This window comes from Myodes glareolus, chromosome X, assembly GCF_982192425.1.
Source record: "Myodes glareolus chromosome X, mMyoGla1.1, whole genome shotgun sequence".
NCBI classification, from domain to species: domain Eukaryota; kingdom Metazoa; phylum Chordata; class Mammalia; order Rodentia; family Cricetidae; genus Myodes; species Myodes glareolus.
The window spans coordinates 144,446,846-144,474,080 of NC_142053.1; the positions used below are offsets into that span (position 1 = coordinate 144,446,846).

At 41.1% G+C, this 27,235-nt stretch overlaps 1 protein-coding gene and 1 long non-coding RNA gene across 5 annotated transcripts; one reads left to right on the top strand and one right to left on the bottom strand.

Annotated features, from left to right (window-relative positions):
• Window positions 1–752: 752 nt before the first annotated feature.
• Window positions 753–9,242, bottom strand: Uxt (ubiquitously expressed prefoldin like chaperone). Of its 4 annotated transcripts, none has more exons than XM_048461459.2 (7): window positions 9,103–9,242; window positions 8,830–8,935; window positions 7,026–7,107; window positions 6,830–6,897; window positions 6,464–6,571; window positions 1,290–1,353; window positions 753–1,106 (listed from the first exon to the last, which is right to left on the bottom strand). In XM_048461459.2, exons 2-7 carry the CDS (start codon window positions 8,925–8,927, stop codon window positions 1,053–1,055), a joined length of 474 nt encoding a protein of 157 aa, XP_048317416.1. In that variant the 5' UTR covers window positions 8,928–8,935; window positions 9,103–9,242; the 3' UTR covers window positions 753–1,052. The 4 variants fall into 4 exon arrangements, with proteins under 4 accessions (XP_048317416.1, XP_087758900.1, XP_085540572.1 ...); XM_087902774.1 differs by lacking the exon at window positions 9,103–9,242 and adding an exon at window positions 4,581–4,618 and having other exon boundaries at window positions 8,830–9,090; XM_085684446.2 differs by lacking the exon at window positions 9,103–9,242 and having other exon boundaries at window positions 8,830–9,084.
• On the top strand, window positions 9,225–26,900 carry LOC146889099 (uncharacterized). Its single transcript, XR_015000244.2, has 3 exons — window positions 9,225–9,363; window positions 19,117–19,304; window positions 23,541–26,900. It is a non-coding gene; the product is annotated as an uncharacterized LOC146889099 (long non-coding RNA).
• The last annotated feature ends 335 nt before the right edge of the window (window positions 26,901–27,235 follow it).

Genomic DNA, 27,235 nt, shown 5'->3' on the forward strand with positions numbered 1-27,235 from the left:
GGAGGAGGACGCCTGGTTCACACCGATTGGCCTAAATGAGATTGATGGCAGACAGTCCCAGAGGATGGAAGGGCGGTGGATGGGTTCTGTTTTCAGCTGATTGGTGGAGGCACCGAGACAGCTGCCAAAACACCAAAGTAGGTGGTGCTGCACACCATGCGGTTCAGCGGAAACGGGACTTATTTAGGATGAGGAATAGCAGCGGGGTAGGGCTTGACTCTATGTAGGAGGGTAGGGTAACGCTATGGTAATTAGCTAGGCAAGACGAATTTAGAATCCAGCAGAGGTAGGAGGACTGAATGGCTGTCAGATACACAAGGGAGTTGAGGGGTGGAAATTAACTGTCTGTCTACAAGGGCAGGATCAAATTGCAGCCAGTTATAAGGGTGGAACTTGGTTCTTAGTTATCTAAGACTAGACTCTAGGTTATAGGGCCTGTAGTAGGAAAGGCAGGATCTGTGCCTAATGGTGGAAACCAAATCTATTTAGTACTATTGGAACCATTTAGGGAACAAATCAAGGCTGTGAAAGAGAGGTAATAAGCCTTAAGATCTGAGGAAAAGGCTAATGGCCATGGAAACAAATTACTTTGAATTGGCACTTTTAAAATTTGTTTCAAGGGTCTCATGGATAGCTCAGGATGACCTTGAACTTCTGACCTTCCTGCCTACTCAGGTAGACCTCTTATGATTTAGGGTTTCATGTGTGATAGGCAAGCACTCTACCAATTGAACTTCACCCCCAGGCCATGCATCAGTTCATTCTTTATGGTAATACAAAGAGCACAGATACAAGTATCTAGGAAAAGGAATTAAATTGTGACGAGGTGGGTCGAAGTTTACAAGGTGACAAAAAGGGTAGAGCATAAAGTCATGTGGAAAATACAAATCGGAGGCAAGACCTCTAGAGTGTTTTAGATAAGGTTCTACAGAGTGGATGGGTCTCCAGTAACTTTGCTTTCCAGGGCACTTAGTCAGTCAGTGAGAGGGGAAAAAGAATGGCTATGTAATTCCAAGGCATTCGGCTCTTTAATATTAGATGGGAAGAAGCAGTCAATGGGGAGATGGCTCTGGGAAATTCTGCAGGCCTTGTAGTTCTCTAAGTCCCTGTAAAAGAGGACAAAATAGACTGAACAGAAGCTGGGTTCAGATCCTGCCCCATGTTTTCTCTGCTTTTCACTTCCTTGGTTTCAGTTCGGAAGGAAAGATGACCCCTCCCTTTTTTGGCTTTCTCCTTCAGGTTATCATCCTAAAATATTTGAAGGGTAGAGTGGAGTGAGCTGTTCTCACCTCTAGCATCATGTGGATATGGGCCTTGATATTCATGGAGTCCTTGGTGAGGCTGTCGCTGAGCCTAGAAAAAAGGAACAAGAAAGGGCAAAGTGGGCCCTATTTAGGCTTACGATGATGATGTCTTCCTCATCATTTCAAGAAATGCTTGCATCCTGGATGACTTCAACCTGGGCTGCTCCTATGCAGAGATGTCTACTACTACTTGGAATTTCCTCATTTAAAAACTGAGGGGAATAGGGCCAGTGAGATGGCTCAGCATGTAAAAGTGATTGCTTGCCATGTTTGACAACTTGAGTTCAATTCCCAGGACCCAGATAGTGGAGGAGAGAATTGACTTCCAAAAGTTGACCTTTTACCTTTACATGTACTCACAAAAAATGTAGTAATTTTTTTTTTTTTGGATAAGGGGAAGGGGGGGAAGGAGAATACAGGGTCTCTGAACAAACTACACTGGAAAGAAACTGTCTTTATGAAACCCATTATAATGAGTATATGATAACAAAAAGTAAAGATTATTGAATGTCTTCTGGATGTCAAGCAGCTATAAATATTGGGGAAATAGCAGCAGACACAGCAGTAAATGAAACAAAATTCTTGGGCTCCTGGAGCTCCCTTAAAAATTTAGTTTTTAATTATCTGTCTGTTGTGTGTAGGGAAAATGTACCCTTGAGTGGAAGTGCCCACAGAGGTCAGAAGAAGACATTAGATCCCCTGGAGCTGTAGTTATAGCTGGTTGTGAAGGGCCTGACATGGGTTCTAGAACCAAACTCAGTTCCTCTGGAGAGCAGTATGTGTTCTTAACTACCAAGCCTTCTCTCTAGCTCTTAAAATATTAAGAGGCAAAATAAACACAAGCAACCATGTGTTAGATCTAAGTATAAGGAAATTAATAACGAAAGGGAAAGAGGTAGCAAGGGGAGGCTTCAATTTTAAAGAGTGCTCAGGTTTGGCTATACTGAGAGGTTTTATTTTAAGACTATATAGCCCAGCCTCACTTCCAAATTCAAGATCCTCCTGCTGATTTGCCGAGATTACAGATATGTACTATCACTCTACCACTTACCTAAAATGAAGACGTTCATATAGTGTGGGTGATACGGAAGATAAGTGTTCCAACCAAAAGAGCAGCCAATACAAAGGTGTTAGCGGTGTGCTTGGTATGGTTCAGGCACTAGCCACTGTGGCTAGAGAATATGTGAAGGAGGATCCTAAGAGGTGAAGTACAGAGGTAAGGGAGGAGGCAGAGGGTGTAAAGTCTGCAGGATTGTGGTAAAGACCTTAGCTTTTATATTAAATAAGGTGGGAACAAGAGGACGGTTGAGAGTAGAGGATAGATGCAAACTGATTGGATAAATAAACTCATTATGGTTTAAAGAATACACCTGGCTATAGGGCAGAGCACTGACAGGACAAGAAACCCAAATGTGAAGTCAGTAAATATAGTGAGGAGGTTAATGCAATAGTCCAGGTGAAGAATGGACGCTCAGACTACAGGGAGCAGTAGAGCTGAAGTAATAGAAAGAACTCAGTTTGGTATGTATTTTGAAGGCAGGGCGAAAGGGTTGCAGTCAAGTGTAAGAGAAAGGACCAAGGGGCACAAAAAAGCTTTGTGAAAAGTGGTCAGTATTAGGAATTAAGTGTATAGTTAAGGTAGATGGTATTAGAGAGTGTGGAAGCAGCAGAAGGGGCTAGATAGTGCAGGATCTTGATAGCATAATAGGAAATCCAATTTAATTGTGCTGATCTGGGTAAATGAAACTAAAGACTTCACAAAGAAACAAGGCAATGGGATAGAAAGTTAAGTTGGAAAATAACCAGTATTTTCCTAAGTTTATATTGCCAACTATGTTCAAAAACCTCACTTTGGTGTCTAAGTCCTACACTGAGCCCCAGCTCTTCCACTGGTCTGCTTTTCCATCTCAGATAGAAGTAATGGCATCTTTCTGGTTGCTTACCAAAAACCCAGATTCTCTTCTTTTTGCAGAATTAGCTTTGAACTCAGGGCCTCACACAGCCCAGTTATATACTCTGCTACCGACTGACATGTACTGCAGCTTCAAGGCTCCTCTTTATGTTTCATATCCAGTCAGCCATTCAACACCACAACTCCATCTCAAGCAAAACTTCCCATCTCCATTATGTACTGTCTGTACCACTGTCAACATCTATTATACTACATCATGGCCTTATTTACTCATTGTTTCCTTTTATCAGAATGACAGCTGCGAGGGCAGACTGCGGTCTGTTTTGTTGCTTGTTGTATAATGAGGACCAGAAGAAGTATATGGCACAGAGTGGGGACCCAATGGATGTTGAATGAACGAAGATTGCTGAATTCAAAGGAACCCAACATCCTTATCCTTAAATAATACTTAAGTCTATGATTAGGACAGGGTATGAAGCATAGCATTATTGCTGGAGAGCAAGAATACCTTTTCTCAGCCATGTTCATAGCTGCTCTATTCACTCTCAATAGCTATGAAATGGAAACAATATAAATGTTATCCACTAGATGAATGGATAATAAAAATATGGTGCATATACACAACAGAATTCTGTTTAGCTAAACAGAAACGTGAAATTAAGAAATTTACAGGTAAATAGATGGAACTACAGCATATTATACTGAGTGAGGTAACTCAGACCCAGAAAGATAAACATCGCAAGCTTTCTCTTATTTGTGGATACTAACTCTGAATCTTTAGATGTGAGTATATAAGCTGGAGTAACCACAAGAACCAGGAAAGTAAAAAGGGACCAGGGGACAGGGAAGAGTAGAAACTGTAGAGAATGGGGTAGTATGTCACAGGTGCTATGATGGGGAACTGGGAAAAGTTGGGGAGGCTTTATCTGGGGAGGGGAGAGGGAGAGAAGCACTGAGGAAGAGGGACAGAGGAGGGTTAAAAAACATGAGGATGACTGAAATGGCCATAGGGAAACACTGCTGTATGTACGTACTTTAACATATCTATGTAATTTAAAGTATATATGCATATATACATACATTATGTATGTATGTATGTATGTATGTATGTATGTATGTATTATAAACTATCTAGCAAAAACTCCAGTGACAGGCATAGCCCAGCTGGCCTCCAACTTGAGATCTACTTGCCTAGATTGCTGTAGAGTTGTTGGTCAGGGGAATTAAAGAGACTAACCAAAGCTATATAGGCAATTGCTGTTGCTCTTGGTTGCCTTCCAGAACTTAAATGTTAAGACTCCACTCCTGAAAATACATATGGTACTTTAGACATAGGAATTAAGAAGAATCAAGCTGGTACTAACCTGGAAGCCTCTTCCATGAGGACGGGCTCTCATAGGTGCTATGTAAAGTACCAAGGGAGAGGATCAATACTAGTTCTACCCAGCTATAAAAATATATGAATCACAACAATGATTTGACTGGCAAGATATTTCCAATGGGGCAAGAGAAGCACCTTTTATCTTGGAGTTAACCATCAGCTGTGTTACTGGAGTTAAGGCCTGCACAACAGGAAGGAATTTAGTCCTGGTACTGTAAACCTAGCTAACTACCCATTGCTGGAGTGGCCATAGACCCAAGAGCCTAAATTAATATAATTTCTGTTTTCGAAAAAAAATCCTTTCACCCACAGATAAGTGTAGCTGTCACTCCTCATTAAAAAAGTTTCTTTTTGTGCCGAGCAGTGGTGGCACACACCTTTAATCCCAGTACTCAGGAGGCAGAGGCAGGTGGCTCTCTGTGAGTTTGAGGCCAGCCTGGTCTATAGCATGAGATCCAGGGCAGCCAAAGATACACAGAGAAACCCTGTCTTGAAAAACGAAAAAAAAAAAAAGGTTTCTTTTTGCAGCAGATGGAGACTATCACAGAGATCCACAATTGGCCAAATGCAGAGAATAAGAGTCTGTGAGGTGCCCAACCCCAACTGATACATCTGTAATGTAACCCCTATACCTAAGGCTCAGGGAAAATCATAGAAATAGGGTGAACAGATCATAAGAGTCAGAGGCTCAGAATGTCTGCTGTTAGATATTCCCTAGACAAGCTAGGAAAGCTGTACCTGTGAATTTCCAAGAATATGAATAAAGTCAGCATAATGATAACACCAGTTGGCATGTCAAAGTGGAAAGGGGAAATTACACAATGGCCTACCTCGAGATGAAGAACTACAAGTGATCAAAGTCTGCTGAAAGAGGCAGAATCAGTCTCCTTTAGGGACAAACTCTCACATAGGTTGCCCAGTCTCAAGTAGTCAACCCTGGACACATGTACATACAAACAAAGCTAAATGGACTCAGTAGATTATATATACATGTGTGATACACACACACATTCACACACACAATAATAATAATAATAATCAAAGAAATACATTAAAAACAATTAAGTACTGGTAGGCAGTTTTGGATACAAAAAGCAACCAGAAAAATATGTTAATATGAAGTGTATCCCAAGTAATCAAGTTTTAAAAAGAAAGTTCAACCACATAGACTCAAATCCTAATCTAGAATGATGGAAGTTTGAGACAGCTCTATTAGTTATAACAGAGCAATATGAGGTCAAGCACATATTTCATCACACCGGTAGAAAGAATGTCAACAGATTAGAAAGACGAGGCAAGGAGTTTTTCTGATAGGCACTGATAGCATCAAATACCTCATTTTGAGAAAAATTGTCAATTCTCAAAAAGAAAAAAAAAATTAAAGACCCTGAAACCCTGTGTCATAGGAGGAAAACTTGCTATAAAAACTGAACTTGTTCTAAATGGCCACTAGTTTGGAATTATACTGCCCTTGATTAAACTATTTGCCAATTTGTAGTTCTAAAGAGGAAGGTAGTATGGTTCTCTAAGTTCCATTCCATGTAGTCATGGGGGAAAAAGGGTAGAGCGTTACATTTTGTGATGCCTATTTATTCTTTTTTTTTTTTTTTAATAGATAGGGCCTTGTTTTATCACCTAGACTGGCCTCAAACTCAAGATCCTCCTGTTTCATCCTCCAGAGTCCCAGGGTTACAGGTGTGTACCACCATATCTGACTTTTATGTATTTTGTGTGTGTCTTTCTGTTTGGTGTGTGCTAAGGATAGAACCCAGGGCTTTAAGCATGCTAGGCAAATGCTGTACCACTGCCCTGCACCTAGAGCCAATGTAGGTGGTTATACATACTATCCTCATGGAATGAACTCACTCTGTGAGGAGAGAACTCTTTCGGTCAATGAACTTGAGAGCTTCAGCCAGTGTCAACTCCAGGAAAAAACCATATCCCAGGGCCACATAGATGCGTGAAGTATCTGGGCTGAGGAAAGAAGTCAGAGGAAGTGGAGGAAGTCTTTATTATCATTTAGTATATTGGACAGTTTAAGATATTTCCTATTCCCTTCAATTCCCCAAAGTGAATGCTCTGTAAGAGAAGGTATTTACTGTCACAGCCACAGCATGTAGCTTATATCTTAATGTAATAGAAAAGCCACCATAATCTAATATATAGAAAATATTAAGAAATACTTGTTGCATGAAAGAAGGGAGAAACTCAGAGGGAAGGGAATACACTCACACCACTGTGTCAACGAAGAAGTTACAGCCCAAATCCACCTGCACATATAACTCCGAATGATTAGTTTCCTGTAGGGCCAGGAGAAAAGAAGTAGGTGTCAGTGGCCAATTATTAAGGCAGGTAAAAGGTTTTGTTCTGGGGTTTCTTCCTTCTTTGTACATACACACAAACTGATACCCAATTTAAAGGCCTTTACCTGGAGTCGCTCAATGACATTTCTCAGTTGAAGGTATATAGACAGCTGCTCATATACCTTGTCTCGATGATCCAGCACCTTTCTAATATGTAGAAATACAACAGTGAACATTAGGCAGTCCCATTCCTCTTGAGATATATCACATCATGGCCCAATAGCCATTTTAAGCAGGTGTGGTGGTTCATGAAAGTAATCCTAGTAGTTGAAAGACTGAGGCAGGAGAATCGAACTCAAGACCAGCCTGGGCTACATAGTGAGACCCTGTGTTAAACACACACACACAGTGGGGTATAGACAGAGAAAGACACACCAAGTATTTTAATAAATATAAGTCAGACTGTATTTCATCCTGAGCTCTACCTCTTACTGGCAATGTCTTTGTCTTTGGCAAGTAGAAAATCTGTTTGGGATTTAGTTTCCCCTCATAGGAGTCATTAGAACCAAGTGTTTACTATGACTTGATTTTAAAGTGTTTTAAATGTCACCCAAATGGGTAAGCACTGTATACTTTAATTCTATTACAAATATTGTATTTTACTCAGTGCATTATGCTAATTAAAATGTTCCATCTCCACCCTAAATATACCTTCCCTCTCCGCTATCTTGTTTAGGATGATCATACAGCTCTAACTCTGAACACCTAACTTTCTGTTCAGATTAATAATGACAGCAATGGTAATCATCTAGTTATTGAGTCTTTATTGTGTGTCAGGCACTGGCGCAAAATTCCTTTTTCACAACAACTATCCAGGTTATTTGTTTTATTTTCTGAGACTAGAGCTGAGTTTCCCAGGCTAGTATTTCTCTCAGCCTTAATATAATAGCAGTTAGGTTTATGTGCATTTTTAAAAAAGTATTCTTACATAATGTATTTCTTTTGTATACATGTATTCGTGACATGGTACACACATGTAACTCAGGGAACAGCTTTTGGGAGTTTTTTTCCTTTTACTAGATCCCAGAGAGCTAGCCCAGGGTATGGGTATTGGAGGCAAGGCAAGCCATCCTGCTAGCTTCTTTTTTTTGAGACACAGTCTCAGAGTCTATGCTGTACTCAACTTTGAAATGTAGCTGAGGATAATTTTGAGCTCTGGGTCCTCCTGCTTTACCCACTGCAAGTACAGGGACTACAGACCTGTGTCATCACAGTGAGCTTTTTTTTTTTTTTTTTTTTTTTTTTTTTTTTTTTAATAGAATCATGTTCTATTGTCAAAGCTGGCTTGAACATTCTGGCTAAAGAAATAAATTTTCCCACCTCACCACTAGATAGGACTACTGGCACACACCACAGAGCCTGAGCCTGGCTTTAGTCTAAATTTTTTTCTTTTTGAGACAGTCAGTCTATAGCCCAGGCTGGTTCCCAACTTTTGAAGCTCTGCCTGCTTCTGCCTCCCTCGTGCTGGAATTACAGTCCTGTGTTACCACTCTCGGCTTTGGGTTACATTCTTTACCCGGGTTGATACATGTAAAACTCAAAAAGACCCACATTAAGAAGGCCCCATAAACTTTTCCATCTCACACATGAGGAAAAGTTCATAAAGCATAGGGAGGAGAGGTGTGGTACAACTTGTTTATAAATAATGGTTAAATGGCCCAGTCTGAAATACTGTGGGTTCGTAATGACTATTTTAATACGACAAACAACATCAAAGGCTCGCTCTCCTACAAGTGCCATGTTAAACCAAATCATAGCCCGGACGTCAACCCCTCTTCCCGGCCAATCCAAAAGTTTGGCAGGGATTCTGTCCCACCCACCACGTGGAATTTCTCAAACGTCACGCCTAGAATCTGCGTTGTCACTCACTGCAAGTCTCGCTGCAGTACGTCACTGATAAAGGCCTCGTATCGCAGCACTTTCTCTCCTACAGTATCCAAGGCCCGCCGTTTTGGGGGTGTCGCCATGATGTCGCCTGAGTGAGGAGGGGGGAAAACCACAATGAGCGCTCCTGTTTAACTATAGAAAGTTCTCTCCAACCTCTCAACGTTGGGGATGACTTCTGTCAGCTCCTACTACGGGGTTCCTCCTTTTGCCCAACCCGACTCTAAGACTCATCCACTCACGGTGCGCGGTGCTTACCTTAGGGCCACCTGCAATAACTGTTAATTTGAACCACGACTTCCGGGTGGCGCAGTTGGATGACGTGTTTCCAGCATGGGCGCCAACCAAATTGGTGGGTGGGGCGGTCCAGAATGAGAAAAGACCCACTTAAAGGGAAGCGTTACAGGTGGGGCGCCCCGTTAATGAATCCCTGGAGACATCCGAGTTCTGCAGAGCCTGAGAGCCAGATAGCTGGCTGCTAGCGGACAAAGGTCGTGAGCCTGCGGCTGGCTGGTTCAGGTGATGTTTGATTTTTTTTTTCCCCGAGACAGGGGTTCTCTGTGTTGCTTTGGATCAGGTGAAGTTTAATGTGATTTGGCGGGTTCTGAGGGAGGCTGAACTCACAGGAAGGTAGGGAGAGGGAGTTAATCTTTTACAGTTTATTTAGTTGAAGTGTGTGTTTGTGCACGCCCGCTCGCATGCTCGCGTGTACGAGTACCAGCGGTACTGCAGTTGTGAACTACCATGATTTTGGTGCTAGTAACGGAGTTCAGTTCCTATACAAGATCCCTTTGTGCTCTTAATTGCGGAGCCATTTCTGTAGCCCCCTCCCAACTCTTAAGAAATTTTCTTACTTTATCCGTTTTGTCTGCAAGTCTGTGCACTTTGTGCATTCAGTGCCCGCGGAGGCTAAAACAGGGCCTTGGATCCCCTGGAGCCGAAGCTACTGACCATTTCTGAGCACTGGGCCTCTACAAGAATAGTGGTTAATAGTTCTTAACCACTGATCCATCTATGTAGCCCCCCCTTTTTAATAATTTCTATTCTTTGAGAATTTAATACATGTGTGCAATGTATTATATACATATGTATTAATCTTTAAATCCTTTCCCTACTTCCTCCCAGACCCCATCACCTTCCCCTCCCACTGTCATGGTCATGTCCTCTTTAACAAAATAAAACCCGAAACAACAACAACAAACCTCAGAGTTCACTTAAGCTTTTACGTGGCGCATGTCTTTAATCCCAGCACTCAGGAGGCAGAGACAGGCAGATCTTTCTGAGTTCGAGGGCTGCCTATTCTACAAGAGCTAGTTCCAGGACATTCAGGGCTGTTACACAGAGAAACCCTGTCTCGAAGAACGAAAAAAAAAAAAGTTAAAAAGCACTAGAGTGCCTATAAACCAGAAACAATTATGGTGCTAATTTATAAAAAGGGCAGTATGTTCTGACAACATGTCAGTTTGAATACTGATTTTATATATATATCACACATAGTTTGGGGTTCACCCTCTGTAAAAGGAATGAGCAAGAGCACATAAAAATGTTTAAGCAGAGACAAATTTTAGAAATTCATCTTGAGCAACTCCTGCTTGGTGGCTTGCATTCCTTGACCTAGATTCAGGCAGAGACTGGCAAAATACTGTGCTTAATCACCCCACTTCATAGTTACATGGTCCATCACTGCAGTCCTCTACTGAAGATAGACTAACTTGTACTTAAGAAAAAAATAGTTCCTCCTACTTTTATTTAAATGATAAGATTGCCATTTTTACTATGTTAATTCTGCCTACTTAAGAACATGGGAGATCTTTCCACTTTCTGGTGTCTTCTTCACCTTCTTTCTTCAGAGATTTAAAGTTCTTGTCATACAAGTCTTCCACTTGTTTGGTTAGAGTTACACCGAGATATTTTGTGCAATTTGTGGCTATTGTGAAGGGTGATGTTTCTCTGATTTGTTTCTCAGCCCTTTTATGATCTGTGTACAGGAGGGCTACTGATTTTTTATTTGAGTTAATCATCTATCCTGCTACATTACTGAAAGTGTTTATGAGTTGTAGAAGTTCCTTGGTAGAATTTTTGGGGTTGCTTATGTAAACTATCATATCATAAGCAAACAGTAAGAGTTTGACTTCTTTTCAGATTTGTATCCCCTTGATCTACCTTTGTTGTCTTATTACTCTAGCTAGGACCCCAAGAACTATATTGAATAAATATCGAGAGTGGGCAACTTTGTCTTGTTTCTGATTTCAGTGGGATCACTTTGAGTTTCTCTCCATTTAGTTTGATGTTGGCTGTTGGCTTGCTGTATATTGCCTATATTATGTTGTATACCTTTTCTCTCTCCAAGACCTTTATCATGAAGGGGTTGTATTTTGTCAAAAGCTTTTTTGGTATCTAATGAGATGATCATGTAGTTTTCATTTTTCAGCTTGTTTATATGGTGGATTACGTTGACAGATTTTCGTATGTTGAACCCTCCCTGCATCTCTGGGATGAAGCTGACTTGATCGTGGTGGATGATGGTTCTGATGTGTTCTTGGATTCGATTTGCCAGTATTTTATTTAGTATTTTTGCATCAATGTTCATGAGTGAGATTGGTCTGTAATTCTCTTTCTTAGTAATGTCTTTCTGTGGTTTGGGTATCAGGGTAATTATAGTTTCATAAAAATAGTTTGGCAATGTTCCTTCTGTTTCTGTTGTGTGGAACAATTTGAGGAGTATTGGTATTAGTTCTTTGAAAAATCTTATAGAATTCTGAGCTGAAACCATCTAGTCTTTTTTTTTTTTTGGTTGGGAGATTTTTTGATGACTGTTTCTATTTCTTTAGCAGATATATGTCTGTTTAATTTGCTTATCTGGTCTTGATTTAATTCTGGTCAGTGATATTTATCCAGAAAGTTGTCCATTTCCTTTAAGTTTTCCAATTTTGTGGAGTACAGGTTTCCAAATATGACCTGATGATTCTCTGAATTTCCTCGGTGTCTGTTGTTATGTCCCCCTTTTCATTTCTAATTTTGTTACTTTGGATATTGTCTTTCTGTCTTTTGATTAGTTTGGATAAAGGTTTGTCTATTTTGTTAATTTTTCTCGAAGAACCAACTCTTTGTCTCATTGATTCTTTGTATTATTTTCTTTGTTTCTATTTTGTTGATTTCAGTTCTCAATTTGATTATTTCCTGCCATCTAGTTCTCTTAGGTGAGTTTGCTTCTTTTTGGTCTAAAGTTTTCAAATGTTAAAACTTTTTTAAGTTTAAAAGTGTGGGAATTTTTTCCAGCTTCTTTATGTAGGCATTTAGTGCTATGAACTTGCCTTTTAACACTGCTTTTATTGTGTCCCATAAATTTGGGTATGTTGTGTGGTCATTTTCATTGAATTTTAGGAAGGCTTTAATTTCTCCCTTTATTTTTTCCTTAAACCATTGGTGATTCAGGTGAGCCTAGTTTAATTTCTATGTGTTTGTGGGATTTCTGGAATTAGTGTTGCTGTTGAATTCTGATTGTAAGCCACGCTGATCCGATAAGATACATGGGGTTATTGCATTTTTTTGTATCTGTTGAGGTTTGTTTTGTTACCGAGTATGTGGTCATTTTTTTGAGATGGTTCCATGAAGTGCTGAAAAGAAGGTATATTCTTTTATGTTTGGATAGACTATTGTATAGATGTCTGTTAAGTCCATTTGAGTTGTAACATCTGTTAGCTCCCTTATTTCTCTGTTAATTTTTTGTCTGCCTGACCTGTCCAGTAGTGAGAGGGGAGTGCTGAAGTCTCCCACTACTGGTGTGTGGGGTTTAATGTATGATTTAAGCTTTAGAAGTGTTTCTTTTATGTATGAGGGTGCCCTTGTATTTGGGGCATAGATGTTCAGTATTGAGATTTCCTCTTGATGGATTTTTCCTGTGACTAATTGCCACTGACCACTCCAGCCGGGTATGGGGTTTTTTGGGACGTGATTTCTCTAAGACTAGGTGGGTAAGGATTCGGCGGTGACAAACAGAAACAAACACAGAGGCAGTTTGAATCTGAGTGTATTTTGCAGCTCTCAAACAAGGGTTTTTATACAAGAAGAATAGGTATTACAATTCTTAAAAGATGTGTTCAGTGAATCAGTTACAAAGAACAATTATCATAGTCACCTGGCATAAGAAGGCACACAATCAATCAGGTAATACATTTCCTAGACAGTGGGTTCAAAGAATCAATTACGAATGGAACAGATAACATCTTAGTCACTAAACAGAACAAAATACAAAAAATCACTTATAGTTAATGGATGACTCCTAGGTCCATTAATAAATTTTCATGCGTAATCCTCATCTTAACATCTAGCTTTTGTCTTATTAAAAATCCTCAAAGTTCAATTTAAAACTATACTTAAGCAGTGCTTTCTATATCACAATGTCAAAGCCAACCTCATCTACACACGCACAGCCATACAAATTCATATATTGTTGGAAGGATATTTTATCAAAGTATTATTATGTAATTATGTAAATGATTATGAAGCAAAGCGTTGAATTTCTTAGAAAAGAGGTCATGGCCAGTAACCCCTAATTCAAGGGGTTTACTTCTACTCGGCCCAGGCTATCAGGAACATCTTGTAAATATTAAAAGGAAATAGAAGCAGACAGACTGCCATGAGAACTATGGTTCAATAATTTCTCTCTGGCTAGAGAGTTCCACAACCAGTTCCAGGAGACCTCCTCCCTTTGGAGTCTAACACCGCAGTCTGTGGAACTTGTCACACAGAATCTACTGGGGTTGGTGTGGCAACTAATAGGAAATGTCCTTCTTTATCTCTTTTGATTGATTTTTAGTTTGAAGTCTATTTTGTTAGCTATTAGGATAGCTACACCAGCTTGTTTCCTAGGTTCATTTGTTTGGAAAATATTTTCCCAACCCTTTATTCTGAGGCAGTGTCTGTCTTTGAGGTTGAGGTGTGTTTCTTGTAAACAGCAGAAGGATGGATTCTGTTTTCGTATCCAACCTGTTAGCCTGTGTCTTTTTATAGGTAAGTTGAGTCAATTTATATTAAGGGATATTAATGACCAGTAATTGCTATCTCCTGTTAATTTAGTTTTTATTGTTGGTGATGTTAATTTATATGTTTTTCCCTTCTTTGGGATTTGATGCTGTGAGATCATTAATTGTATGTGTTGCTGATGTAGCAACTTCCTTGGGTTGGAGTTTCCCTTCTTGTACTTTCTGTAGTGCTGGGTTTGTGGCTAGGTATTGGTTAAATTTTGTTTTGTCATGGAATATCTTGTTTTGTTTGTCTATGGTGATTGAAAGTTTTGCTGGGTATAGTAGTCTGGGCTGGCATCCGTGGTCTCTTAATGTCTGTATAACGCTTGACCAGGATCTTCTGGTCTTCATTGTTTCCATTGAGAAGTCAGGTATAATTCTGATAGGTCTGTTTTTATATGTTACTTGGCCTTTTTCCTTTGCAGCTTTTAATATTATTTCTTTACTCTGTATGTTTAGTGTTTTGATTATTATGTGGCAAGGGAACTTTTTTTTTTTTGAATCCAGTCTATTTGGTGTTCTGTAAGCTTCTTGTATCTTCATAGGGTTATCTTTCTTTAGGTTGGGAAAGTTTTCTTCTGTGGTTTTGTTAAATATATTTTCTGTGCTTTTGAGTTGAACAACTCCTTCTTCTATACCTATTATTCTTAGGTTTGGTCTTTTCATGGTGTCCCATATTTCCTGGATATTTTGTGTTAAGCTTTTGTTAGATTTAATGTTTTCTTTGACTGATGGATCTATTTCCTCTATTGTAACTTCAGTGCTTGAGATTCTCTCTTCCCTTTTTTGTATTCTGCTGTTCATGCTTGCATTTGTGGTTCCTGATCATTTTCTCATGATTTCTGTTTCTATAATTCCCTTGGCTTGTGTTTTCTTTATTGTCTCTATTTCAATTTTCAAGTCTTGAATAGTTTCTTTCATATGTTTGATTTCTTTTTCTTGGTTTTCTTTAAGTGATTTGCTGATGTCTTCCAATTTTTTGTTTGTCTTTTCCTCAATTTCTTTGAGAGAATTTCTCATTTCCTCTTTAAGAGCCTCAAACATGGTCCTAAAATTATTTTTTAGGTCATTTTCTTTTGCTTCATCTATATTTGGTTGTTCAAGTCTTGCTGTTGTAGGGTCACTAGATTGTATTGGTTTTGTGTTACTTTTTGTGTTGTTATATGTGTTCTCACCTTGTCTACCTATCTTTTCCTCTAATTGGTGTAGTTGGGGATGTCTGTGACTCTGGTGATCAATCTTCCAGGTGCCAGTGGATCCAAGGCTCATATGGTTGCTCCTCACAATACAGTCAGTGCCACGGTTCCTGTCACCCCATTAGTCACTCCATTTTTTCGTGGAGGTTGGCCCAGCACTCCCGGGGTTTGCTCTGCTCCCATGGAATTTGCTGTCTCAGGCCTACTCTGGCATAGGTTGCCCACACATACCTGTTTCTGTAAATGTCCCTGGTCTGGATCCACTTTTGTGGAGCTCCCTCATTTGGGGTTGGTATCGCAAAGGTCTCTGGCTACGATCTACTCCTTTGGAGGTCCCAGACTCAGATGTGCCTGGACTTGCAGAGATCCTGTCTTAGGCCTTCTTCCTCAGAGGTCCCAGACTCATGCCTGGACCTGCAGAGGTCTCTGGTTCCTGCCTACTCCCTTGGAGGGCCCAGACTCATTCCTAGACCTACAGAGGTCCTGGCTAAGGCCTAGTTCCTTGGAGGTCCCAGACTCACACCTGGACCCACAGGGGTCCTGGCTCAGGTCTATTCCCTCAAAGGTCCTATACTCACATCTGGACCTGCAGAGGTCTCTGGTTCCTGCTGGCACTCTCGTAGGTCACAGACACATGCCTGAACCTGCAGAGGTCTCTGGCTCCAGCTACTCCCTCAGCAGTTGCTCCCCTGTACCTGCTCCTGTGGAGTTTGCTGTCTCAGGCTTGCTCTGGCCCAGGTCACTGGCTCAGTCTAGTCATCCCAATTTTTATTCACTAAACTTGACTTGGACAGGATCCTGTTGGCTTGCCAGTACACTCTCTTTCGGAGTGAACAGACATTTCTTTACATCTCTTGCTCTGTTCTTAGAATTGATGATTATAAAAAATATTGATCAAATGTAAAAAATTAAAATTAAAGATGCTGTGTTCTATAGTATCAGATATCCAGCCAAGATTTAATTCTTCTTGTACAAATAAACAAGCATATACATTTTACTAATATATATTTTCATCCTTAATAATGGTAAAAATATTTGTATGCTGCTTTAGTTTGCTTTCTACTGTTGTGATAAATACTATGATCAAAAGCAACTTGGGGAAGAAAGGGTTTGTTTTAGCTCATACTTCCATATCATAGTCTTATTGAGGGAAATCAGGGTAGGAACTCTCATCAGTAAGCACTGATGCAGAGACCATGAAGTGATGCTGCTTACTTACTTGCTCTCCCTGACTTGCTCAGTCTGTTTTCTTATACAATCCAGGACCATGTGCCCAGAGGTGTCACTGAATACCATGTGCTGTGAATTCCCATATCAATCACTAAGAAAATACCCATAGGCCAATCTGATGGGAATGTGTTGTCAATTGAAGTTTCTCTCCCCAGATGACTGTAGCTTGTGTCAAGTTGACAAAAAAACCTAACCAGCACATATATTAAAGAGTCATTTAAAAATAAATACTTTTTAAATATTTGATTTCTATATTTTTTGTATAATCGTATATTCAGGGTCCTATAAAAATTTCTCAGTCCAGCCTGCTTTCAGCCAGTCAGAGCAACCAAAGATGGCAAAATTTGAGGATTTAGTGTTAAGAGAGGACAGTTTGCTGACCTTTGCTCTGTGCTCCTGAATTCTTTTGAAGGTACTCAGCAATAAATATTTAATTATATGTTTAGTAGTGACAAATTCCTTGAAGAAAATAAAGCAAGTGGCTAAATTCATCACCGACACACTGCAGGGAAGTTTAATGACATATTTAATGTTGTCTGGTTACTATTTAATAATGACAATTTCTCCAAGGAAAGAGCAGAGTCCATGTTTTCCCAGCATAATATGGATCAATTTTCATCTGTGAAGTTAGAAGGATATAAAGATCAGGTCTTTCAAAACATTTTTTTATTTTAAAATTTTATACCTATGGAGGTTTTGCCCGTTTGTATGTTTGTACACCGTGTGTACAATGCCTGTGGAGGCCAGAAGTACACACAGGATTCCCTGGATCTGTAGTTACAGATGGTTGTGAGCAGCTGTGTGATGTAGGAGAGGCTTCTGTATTTCTGTTGCTTTCATTGGCTAATTAATAAAGAAACTGCTTGGCCTGATAGGTCAGAACATAGGTGGGTGGAGTAGACAGAACAGAATGCTGGGAAGAAGGCAATGAGGCAGACACTATAGCTCTCCTCTCCAAGATGGACGCAGGTTAAGATTCTTCCTGGTAAGCCACCACCTCGTGGTGCTACACACATTAATAGAAATGAGTTAATCAAGATGTGAGAGTTAGCCAATAAGAGGTTGGAACTAATGGGCCAAGCAGTGTTTAAAAGAATACAATTTGTGTGTTGTTATTTCGAGTGTAAAGTTAGCTGTGCGCGAACCTGACGGGAATGCAGCCCGCTGCTCCTTTTACAGAGTGGCGCTCCAACGTGGTAACAACATGTAAAATCTAAGAGGGCTTAAAAAGGAATTCTAGACACAAATATAGAGTTTAACACAGCCTTTTGCTGTTTGCTAGGGCATGCTGTAGAGAGATTTCCTGATTCAGCAACAGCAGCAGAAAAAAAGCTGCGTCATTTTAAAACGAGGCTTCCTGAGCCCTGCTTTCGCTGGTGCAAACTCTGGCTATGGAGCATTTCTGGGCCTGGACTTTTGTGTGCCCACTCAGGGTCGGGAGCAAAGTAGCTGAGACCATGCTCGTGACTCGGTTCTTCCTGCCTGAGTAGGCAGCGAGATCAGGTCTACTACAAAGTGGCAGTTTTGAAATACCAGTTTCTGGACTGTGCTGCCATCGCTATCTCTGTCTGGCTTCTGTAGGAGACAGAGCTTTTGAATAGAACATTTGGAGTAAAGTGCTATGATTTGTTTGATGGCAACTAGACTCACTGTGTGCATAAAACGGGGTCATTGCGTGCTGCATCTCAGAGGCACAAGTGCCTCCACCATGCTAGCAGTGCAATGTGCAAGGCTCAGAGGCACGAGCAGCTCTACCATGTTGGACTGGGTGGGGCAAGCAGGCAGTACCTGTGTTCGACCTAGGAATGTCACAGCTTAGATTATTAAGTGCTTAGTGATTTAAAAATACAAAACAAAAATGCTCCTGGATAGTAAAAAATTACAGATTCACAATAGAACAGATTCAGACATAAAAGACCTCTAAATGGGTCACAGTGTTGGATGAGTCTACGTAGGCTTGGGAGAGAGAAGAAAAAGAATATAGAGAATAAAGTTAATGCCTTAAAAAAGGGTAAAGTTTTAAAGAGACAAAGTACAGATAGTTATAGATTAAAAGAAATAAAGAAAAATAAGCCACGTAAAAATGGAAAATTCACAGAGAGTTTGGATTCTGTATATTGTGTTTTCTTTGAATCTTTTAACTGTGAAGGAGCTAAGTACAGGGAGACATTTCATTATATGGGCTGCCAAGCTAAACCAGAATGGATATCATAAGGGTATTATGACTTCAGAATTTGGGTCTAAGGATATGACGCTTTGGAGAGGGTCTTCTTTTGATTTCACAGAGGATGAGACCCTGTGGATTGCTTCTATCCCAATATGGTATGACAGACCATGCCCTCCTGAAAGGTTGCTGTGAACACCCTCAAGAAATTACTTTGCTCAACTGCCAACTGAGATGAATCTAGCACACAGATTATACCATGAAAGACCTGAATAACAGCGCCCTCATTCAGCAGGAAGAAGTTTGGAGAGAAATAACTACGTCCATATTCCCAGATATTGTTTATAAATGTTCTTTTACATTTAAAGGGGGATATGATATAGATATGAATAATTTGCATTGGTGTGGATTTTAAGGACAATTTTGTTATGTGTATATTTCTGGTCTTGATTAAGGTATTGTGATTGTGTAGGTCATTTAAAAATGTAATGTATAATTAGGAAATATAGATTGTTAATGGATAATCATCATTAATAGTCAAGCTTGTAGTCATGTTAGTTAGATTTTCTAGACGTGCATAGATATATTTCAGATAGGCATTCTTCATATCTTTGAAAGACTGCAGAATATGGCATTTAATGTTTTAATAACTTAGGACTTTTCATGACAATGAGACACGTCTGCTCCTGACAGCACCAAACTGCTTCAAGAGGAAGATGGGCATTGAAGAGGCTCCTTATGGAGTTTGATAGCCATTTGGACAAGAAACTGCTCTTGCCTGGACTGTTGCAAAAACTGGACACAGAGAACCCACAGAGAGAGGACTGCTGAACTTACCTAAAGGTGAGATGGTCTTTCGGGGTTCCTGATTCATGAAAGAGTCCGCGAGACATTCTGCAGGACATAGCAGATAGTGACTGAACTGTCTTTGAATTTTCTTGCTTCATGGAAAAGTCTGCTGGATACTATGGGTCTGAAGGATGCCCCAATGGTACAGAGGAACTTTGGGTGACTGTCCAGGCAGCGAGATGTCTCTGTCATTTCTAGAGTTTGGAAGTTGCTTATTTCTTATTTGCTTAGGTAATATTATATCCTTCTGGAGTCTTTGATGGAGTTGAAGAATGGTTAGTCATAGTTATAGTTTTCCTTAGTTATGATAAAAGATAAAATAGATATAAATATTCTAACTGTAATTCTTGCTTGATACCTGTTTTGTTATATGCAATTTTACTGTGTTAAAGTGATAGCCTTTCTTTTTTGTTTAAACAGAAAAAGGGGAAATGATGTAGGAGAGGCTTCTGTATTTCTGTTGCTTTCATTGGCTAATTAATAAAGAAACTGCTTGGCTTGATAGGTCAGAACATAGGTGGGTAGAGTAGACAGAACAGAATGCTGGGAAGAAGGCAATGAGGCAGACACTATAGCTCTCCTCTCCAAGATGGACGCAGGTTAAGATCCTTCCTGGTAAGCCACCACCTCGTGGTGCTACACACATTAATAGAAATGGGTTAATCAAGATGTGAGAGTTAGCCAATAAGAGGTTGGAACTAATGGGCCAAGCAGTGTTTAAAAGAATACAATTTGTGTGTTGTTATTTCGAGTGTAAAGTTAGCTGTGCGCGAGCCGGGCGGGAATGCAGCCTGCCGCTCCTTTTACAGCTGTGTAAGGTGATGGAAATTAAACATAGATCTTCTGTCAAAGCAGCCAGTGCTTGTACTTGTGGAGCCATTTTTAAGCCTACCAGGTCTTAATTACAGAGCACAGTGATTCAGGTGATAGTAGAGTTTTAGATTCAAGAATCAGTTTCTTTTAAGTTTGATAACTAATGGAAAGAATCAGGTCACCTCCCAGAGAATGTAGACAGAGGTTTTGTAGAGGGTAAGAGGTCCTTGTACAAACAGATAAGCACTAGGGAAACCAGGAAAAGTTAAACACCTAGGCATGCCTCATCAAAGGAAAGAGATGTTTTCCTGTCTTCCACCTGGAATGCTGGGAAAGGATGTAGTTTATGACCTGGTGATCTTTTGCTATTTGTAGATCCAGGCTTCACCCAAATCTCTCAGACTGTTTTGTTTGTTTATCCCAGATTTTTCCCCACTAAATCTTGAGCATTGCTCCTCAGTTCTTAAAACCCATCCTTTTGAGACATGTCACTTGTGCTTTCCAACAGCTTAAGGAATTTCTGTGTTATTTTAGGGCCAGGCCAGTTCTGACTACCACATGCATTGTATTTACCTCAGTCACTCTCCCTAGACCCTTATCTTTTTTTAGAAAAAAAAGATGTTTGTAAAGAAAAATTTCATCATTATTTGTATATAAGAAATGACAAAAGGGCAGTTTTGCTTACAAATGTCTTACATCTAGAATGAGATTTTTATTTCTTTTTTTAAAATTGTTTTTATTGAGCTATATACATTTTGGTCCTCTTCCCTCGCTTTCTCCCCTCTCTGCTTCTACCCTCTCCTGTGACCCAGATACTCCCAATTTACTCAGGAGATCTTGTCTTCTCCTTTATGTGTAGATCCATGTATGTCTCTTTTAGAGTTCTCTTTAGTTTCTCTGGGATTGTGAATTTTAGGCTGGTTTTTCTTTGCTTTATGTCTAAAAGCCACTTATGAGTGAGTACATATTATAGTTCTTTCTGGGTCTGGACTACCTCACTCAATGTGTTTTTTTCCCTAGATCTATCCAATTGCCTGCAAATTTCAAGATGTCACTTTTTACCACCGAATAGTAATTCATTGTGTAAATGTACCACATTTTCTTTGTTCATTTTTTGGTTGATGGGCATGTAAGGTTGTTTTCAGGTTCTGGCTATTATGAATAATGCTTAATTTGGGTGTATACTCAAAAGTGGTATTGCTGGGTCTTGAGGTAGATTGTTTCTTAATTTTCTGAGAAATCACCATACTAATTTCCAAAGCAGCTGTACAAGTTTGCATTCCCACCAGCAATGGAGGAGTGTTCTCCTTTCTTCACATCATTTCCAGCATAAGCTATCATTGGTGTTTTTGATGTTGGCCTTTCTGACAGGTGTAAGATGGAATCTCAGAGTTGTTTTGACTTACAGTTCTCTGATGGGTAAGGATGTTGAACATTTCCTTAAGTGTCTTTCAGTCATTTGAGATTCATCCATTGAGTGTTCTCTGTTTAGGTCTGTATCCCATTTTTATTGGACTTTTTTGTTCTTTTGATGTTAAGTTTTGAGTTCTTTGTATATTTTGGAGATCAGTCCTCTGTCTGATGTGGGTTTGGTGAAGATCTTTTTCAATTCTGGAGGTTGCTGTTTTGTCTTGTTGATTGTGCCCTTTGCTTTACAGAAGCTTCTCAGTTTCAGGAGGTCCCATATATTAATTGTTTCTCTCAGTATCTGTGCTACTGGAGTTATATTTAGGAAGTGGTCTCCTATGCCAATGCATTCATGTATACTTTCCAATGTCTCTGCTGTGAGGTTTGTGTGGTTCGTTTTATGTTGAGGTCTTTGATCCATTTGGACTTGAGTTTTTACGTGGGGATAGATATGAATGTATTTTCATTCTTCTACATGTTGAGATCCAGTTATGCCAGCACCATTTGTTGAATATGCTTTCTTTCTTCTATTTTATATTTTTTAGCTTCTTTGTCAAAAATCATTTACATTAAGGGATACTAATGATCAGTGATTGCCATCTCCTCTTAATTTAGTTTTCATTGTTGCTGATGTTAGTTTGTGCATTTTTCCCTTCTTGGGATTTGCTGCTATGAAACCATCAATGGTCTGTGTTTTTATTGGTATAGCCAACTTCCTTGGGTTGGAGTTTTTCTTCTAGTATATTGTTTAGGGCTGGTTTATGGCTAGGTATTGGTGAAATCTAGATTTGTCATGGAATCTTGGTTTGTTTTTCTATGGTGATTGAAAGTTTTGCTGGGTATAGTAGTCTGGGCTGGCATCAGTGGTCTCTTAATGTCTGCATAATGCTTGACTGTGACTTTCTGACTTTCATTGTCTCCAATGAGAAGTCAGGTGTAATTCTGATAGGTCTGCCTTTATATGTTACTTGGCCTTTTTCTTTTGCAGCTCTTAATATTCTTTCTTTACTCTGTATGTTTAATGTTTTGATTATTATTTGAAGAGAGGACTTTTTATTTGTATCCAGTCTATTTGGTGTTCTGTAAGCTTCTTATATCTTCATAAGCATATCTTTCTGTAGGCTGGGAAAGTTTTCTTGTATGATTTTGTTAAATATATTTTCTGTGCTTTTGAGTTGAATAACTTCTTCTATCCCTATTATTTTTTAGATTTGGCCTTTACATGGTGTCCCATATTTCCTGGATATTTTGTATTAAGATTTTGTTAGATTTAATGTTTTCTTTAACTGATGAGTCTATTTCCTCTATTGTATCTTCAGTGTTTGAGATTCTTCTATGTCTTTTATTCTGCTGTTCATGCTTGCGTTTGTGGTTCCTGATCACTTTCTTATGATTTCTGTTTCTATAACTCTTTTGTCTTTTATTTTCTTTATTGTCTCTATTTCAGTTTTGAAGTCCTGATTAGTTTCTTTCAAATGTTTTATTTCTTGGTTTTCTTTAAGTGATTTGCTGATGTCTTCCAATTTTTTGTTTGTATTTCCCTCCATTTCTTTAAGGGAATTTTTTATTTCCTCTTTTAGAGTTTCAAACATTCTCTTGAAGTTATTTTTTAGGTCATTTTCTTCTGCTTCATCCATATTTGGTTGTTCAGGTCTTGATGTTGTATGGTCTTTAGGTTTTACTGGTATTGTGTTGCTCTCTGTGGTGTTGCGTGTGTTCTTACCTTTTCTACTTATCTTTTTCCCTAATAGGTGTGGTTGGAGCTGTCTGAGATTCTGTTGAATAATCTTCTAGGTGCCAGTGAATTCAAAGCTTATGTGATTGCTCCTCGTGGTACAGTCAGTGCCACAGTTCTAGTTACCCAATTGGTTACTCTGTGTTTCTAGACATAGCTCAGCACTCCTGTGCTTTGTACTGCTCCCTTGGAGTTTGCTGTCTCAGGCCTACTTTGGCCTAGGTTGCTGGTTTTGCCCTGTTTCTGTAAATCCTGGTCTGGTTATTTTTCTTCAGAAGTCCCTGGCTTGGAGTTGGATCTGGAGAGGTTTCTGGCCCCGGTCTACTGCCTTGGTGGTCCTAGGCTCGGGTGCACCCAGAACCACAGAGGACCTGCCTATTCCAGACTCATGCTCGGACCTGCAGAGGTTCCAGGTTCCTGCCTATTTCCTTTGATGTCCCAGACTAATGCCTGGACCCACAGAGGTCCTGGCTCAGGCCTACTCCCTCTGAGGTCCCAGATTCATGCTTGGCCCCCCTGATCTCTGGTTCCCTCGGAGGTCCCAGGTTAATTCACACCCAGAGTGGCAGAGGTCCTGGCTCAGGCCTAGTTCCTGGGACATCTTAGACTCAAGCCCACACCTGTAGAAGGCCGCAGCCACATCCTCCATCATCAAGATGGCGCTGACATCCGGCTTCACCACCAGGTGAACGCACACGTGTTGGTATCTTTCCACTTCTGTGTCCCCGCCTACTCCCGAGGCATCACCTGGGACTGGGAGCAGCGGACCAATCCAAGAGTGACATGTCCGAAGCAGGGTCTGTTTCCTATATAAGGGATGGGTTCCATCATATCTGGGTCTCCGCCATGTTGGCTGATGCTCGCTCTCCCAAGGGGCATTAAAGCTTTACTGCAGAAGTATCCTATGTGTCCCGCGTGGTTTTTGCTGGCGAGATGGTAGCGCGGGACAACTGGTGCTCGAAACCCCGGGACGCCGGGGGACCCTGACAACTACTCGCACCACCGGAGACCCTTTGGACACAAGGAGGATTCAGAACTGCAGGCATGCATGCTCAGAGAGGTACGTTCTAAAGTCCAGAGAGCATATCAGAAACTGAGCAGCAATGGGAGGTTGTGCGCGCACCCAGATAAGTTAAAAATGACCCTCCGGTAAAGAATGGGGGAGACAGAAAAGAAAATAAGTTAAAAGGACCCCCAGTGATTCTAAGAAAGTAAAAATGGGGGAGAAGGCTGATTTACAAGGTCAAAAGCTTTATGTTATGTTAGGTGTGTTGTCTTTTGTGTACTGGATAGGAGAAAGATATTTAAATTTAGAAGCTGCTAAGGATATGATGTTTTGGAAAAGAGGTTCTGTTTTCATCTCCACAGAAAAGGAGAGCCTAAGGGTGTACTTGGGATTTATGTGGTTTGAATCACCGAGACCTCCTGAAATGTTGTAATGTTTACCCCTAAAATGCAGCGTCCCAATACAATTCCGCTTTGCTCCGTACACCGGTTTGGGCTCGGAATGGGTGCAGCTATGGCTGGAGGGCGGCTGGGGCGGAGCTTTGCTGGGTGGATATGGTGGGGGGCACGTTGCACCGGCTCAGTTGGTGCCTGGCCTGGAGGATGTCACAACAGTACCGAGAATGAGAGCGGTGCCATAAGCAGCCAGGCATACAGAAGGCTTGCAATATACATAAAACTGTGAGGGTCTCTGAGGCTAAAATGGCTCTGGTTTCATTTGGCTACGCTAAACTGTGCTAACTTCAGGCAGGACTGGTCGTAATTATCATAATAAAGGCGCAATTAAGGTTTAGACACAGTAAACAGACAGTACCGTATTACATCTACATAGTGCGACTTAAGTTTTTAAGAACTGCTTAGCATTTTAAGAACTCAAGTCCTCCTAAAAGATTGCTGTATATACGCTTGGCTTGTCTGGTGTTTCAGGATCCGCAGGGAGATGGATGCGAAGGGCCCTTGGATTTTGGGGTGATTGGGTCGTTGGCTGGATCTGTGAGAGTTTACAGCCGCTTTTGCTATGGCACAGGTGTTGAGAGTTTGCTAGTAGGGAGGCGGCCCTGTTCGCCGCCTCTCCCATCGGCCCCTTGAGCTGCAGCGGCTCTGGCGCGGACCTTGAGATGTTGCCGGCCTATGCCGCCTCGGTCTGGGTGTCGGCTCCCGCCACACTCCCCCACCAACACAGCCGCGGAGGACTGGGCTGGCCCCGCGGGAAAGGCGGGGGCGCCTGGGGGTGGAGCCGCCACTTCCTGGCCTGGGACACGCGGAGCCACGCAGCGAGCAGGCCCAGGGCCACGCACAGCCCTTGGATGGCGGGCGGGATCTGGAACCCAAGGCCACCGTACCGGCAAGGAATATGGGAGCCAATAAATCTTAAACCTTATATCAACAAACAGGGCCTGGATTTTTCCTAGGCGCCACTGGGGCAGCACGGCCTATACCATGAAAAACAGAGACCCTCAATCAGTTATCTACCACAGTGGCTACAGCCCTGGATCAGCAGGCTACCATAGATACATCTATTAGAGGTGAAATAATGGTTCTTAATCAAATAATTGACCTAATGCAAAAACAGGTGGATAGCTTATGGCAGCTTGCCCAATTGGGCTGTAAATGGAAAACTCCAGCCTTATGTATGACCAGTGTACCATATGAGAACTTTATAAAAGTGGCTAACTTGTCCCGAGAACTGTCTTTGTATCTTGCAGGAGAATTTTGATTATTTGCTGTCCTCCTTGAAACGGTCCATCGTGATAATCAACTCCACGAGAGTGGACATAAGCCTGGCCAAAGGATTCCAGTCCTGGATCGTGTCCTTCATCCCCTACTTCAAAGAATGGGTGGGGATGGAAATGTTTTGGAACGGTCCTACGCTATGGAATAGTGTTTCTCCTCTGAATGGTCTGCTGACTCAAATCCCAAAGCCATAGGGACAAAATGGTTATCTGCACCAGCGCTGGCTGCCCTGAAACAGGGAGCCTCTGCTTATATGTGGTTATCTATGTTAAAGCAATAAGGTTTAAGCCAACCAGCTCCTGCACCCCTAGGACAATGGTCCATGGCACAGGATGGAATGCTTGGCTTAGCTAGCCCTAAAGGTTGTCGAGCTGAAGAGCATCGCACAGAGAATGGCCCTCTCTGAGAGATATGTCGTCCTGCATAAGGGTTTCCTGCCATATATTCCCTTTCCCAGAAAAATGGCAGAGGGCTGGCCGGATAGGTTCCAGATGTCATGAACCTAGGGACAGATTCCGTGTAAGCCCATTTTAATGTTTCTATTTTGGGAAGTGCGACCTCTATCTTTACCTTCTGAGGGAGTTGCCTTTCTGCAAAGAAGTAAAATTAGGGGGAGATGTAGAAGGCCGCAGCCACATCCTCCATCATCAAGATGGCGCTGACATCCGGCTTCACCACCAGGTGAACGCACACGTGTTGGTATCTTTCCACTTCTGTGTCCCCGCCTACTCCCGAGGCATCACCTGGGACTGGGAGCAGCGGACCAATCCAAGAGTGACACGTCCGAAGCAGGGTCTGTTTCCTATATAAGGGATGGGTTCCATCATATCTGGGTCTCCGCCATGTTGGCTGATGCTCGCTCTCCCAAGGGGCATTAAAGCTTTACTGCAGAAGTATCCTATGTGTCCCACGTGGTTCTTGCTGGCGAGATGGTAGCGCGGGACACACACCCACCGGAATTTTGGCTTAGGTGAATATGTCTACTCTCTTGAAGGTCCCAGATTCATGTTCAGACCCTCAGCGGTCTCTGACTCTGGCTAATTTGCTCAGTGATTACTCCTCTTTGACTGTTCCTGTGGCTATTGCTGACTCGATCTATTTGTTGGCTCTGTCCTGATCCGCCAGTGCCCCGGGACTGGGTGGGATTCTGGGACTGGATTTGCCCCTGGCTTCTTCTCCCAGTGGAGCTTGTTCCCTCTCTGTCCTAGATTGCTGGTTCAGTCCCATTCCA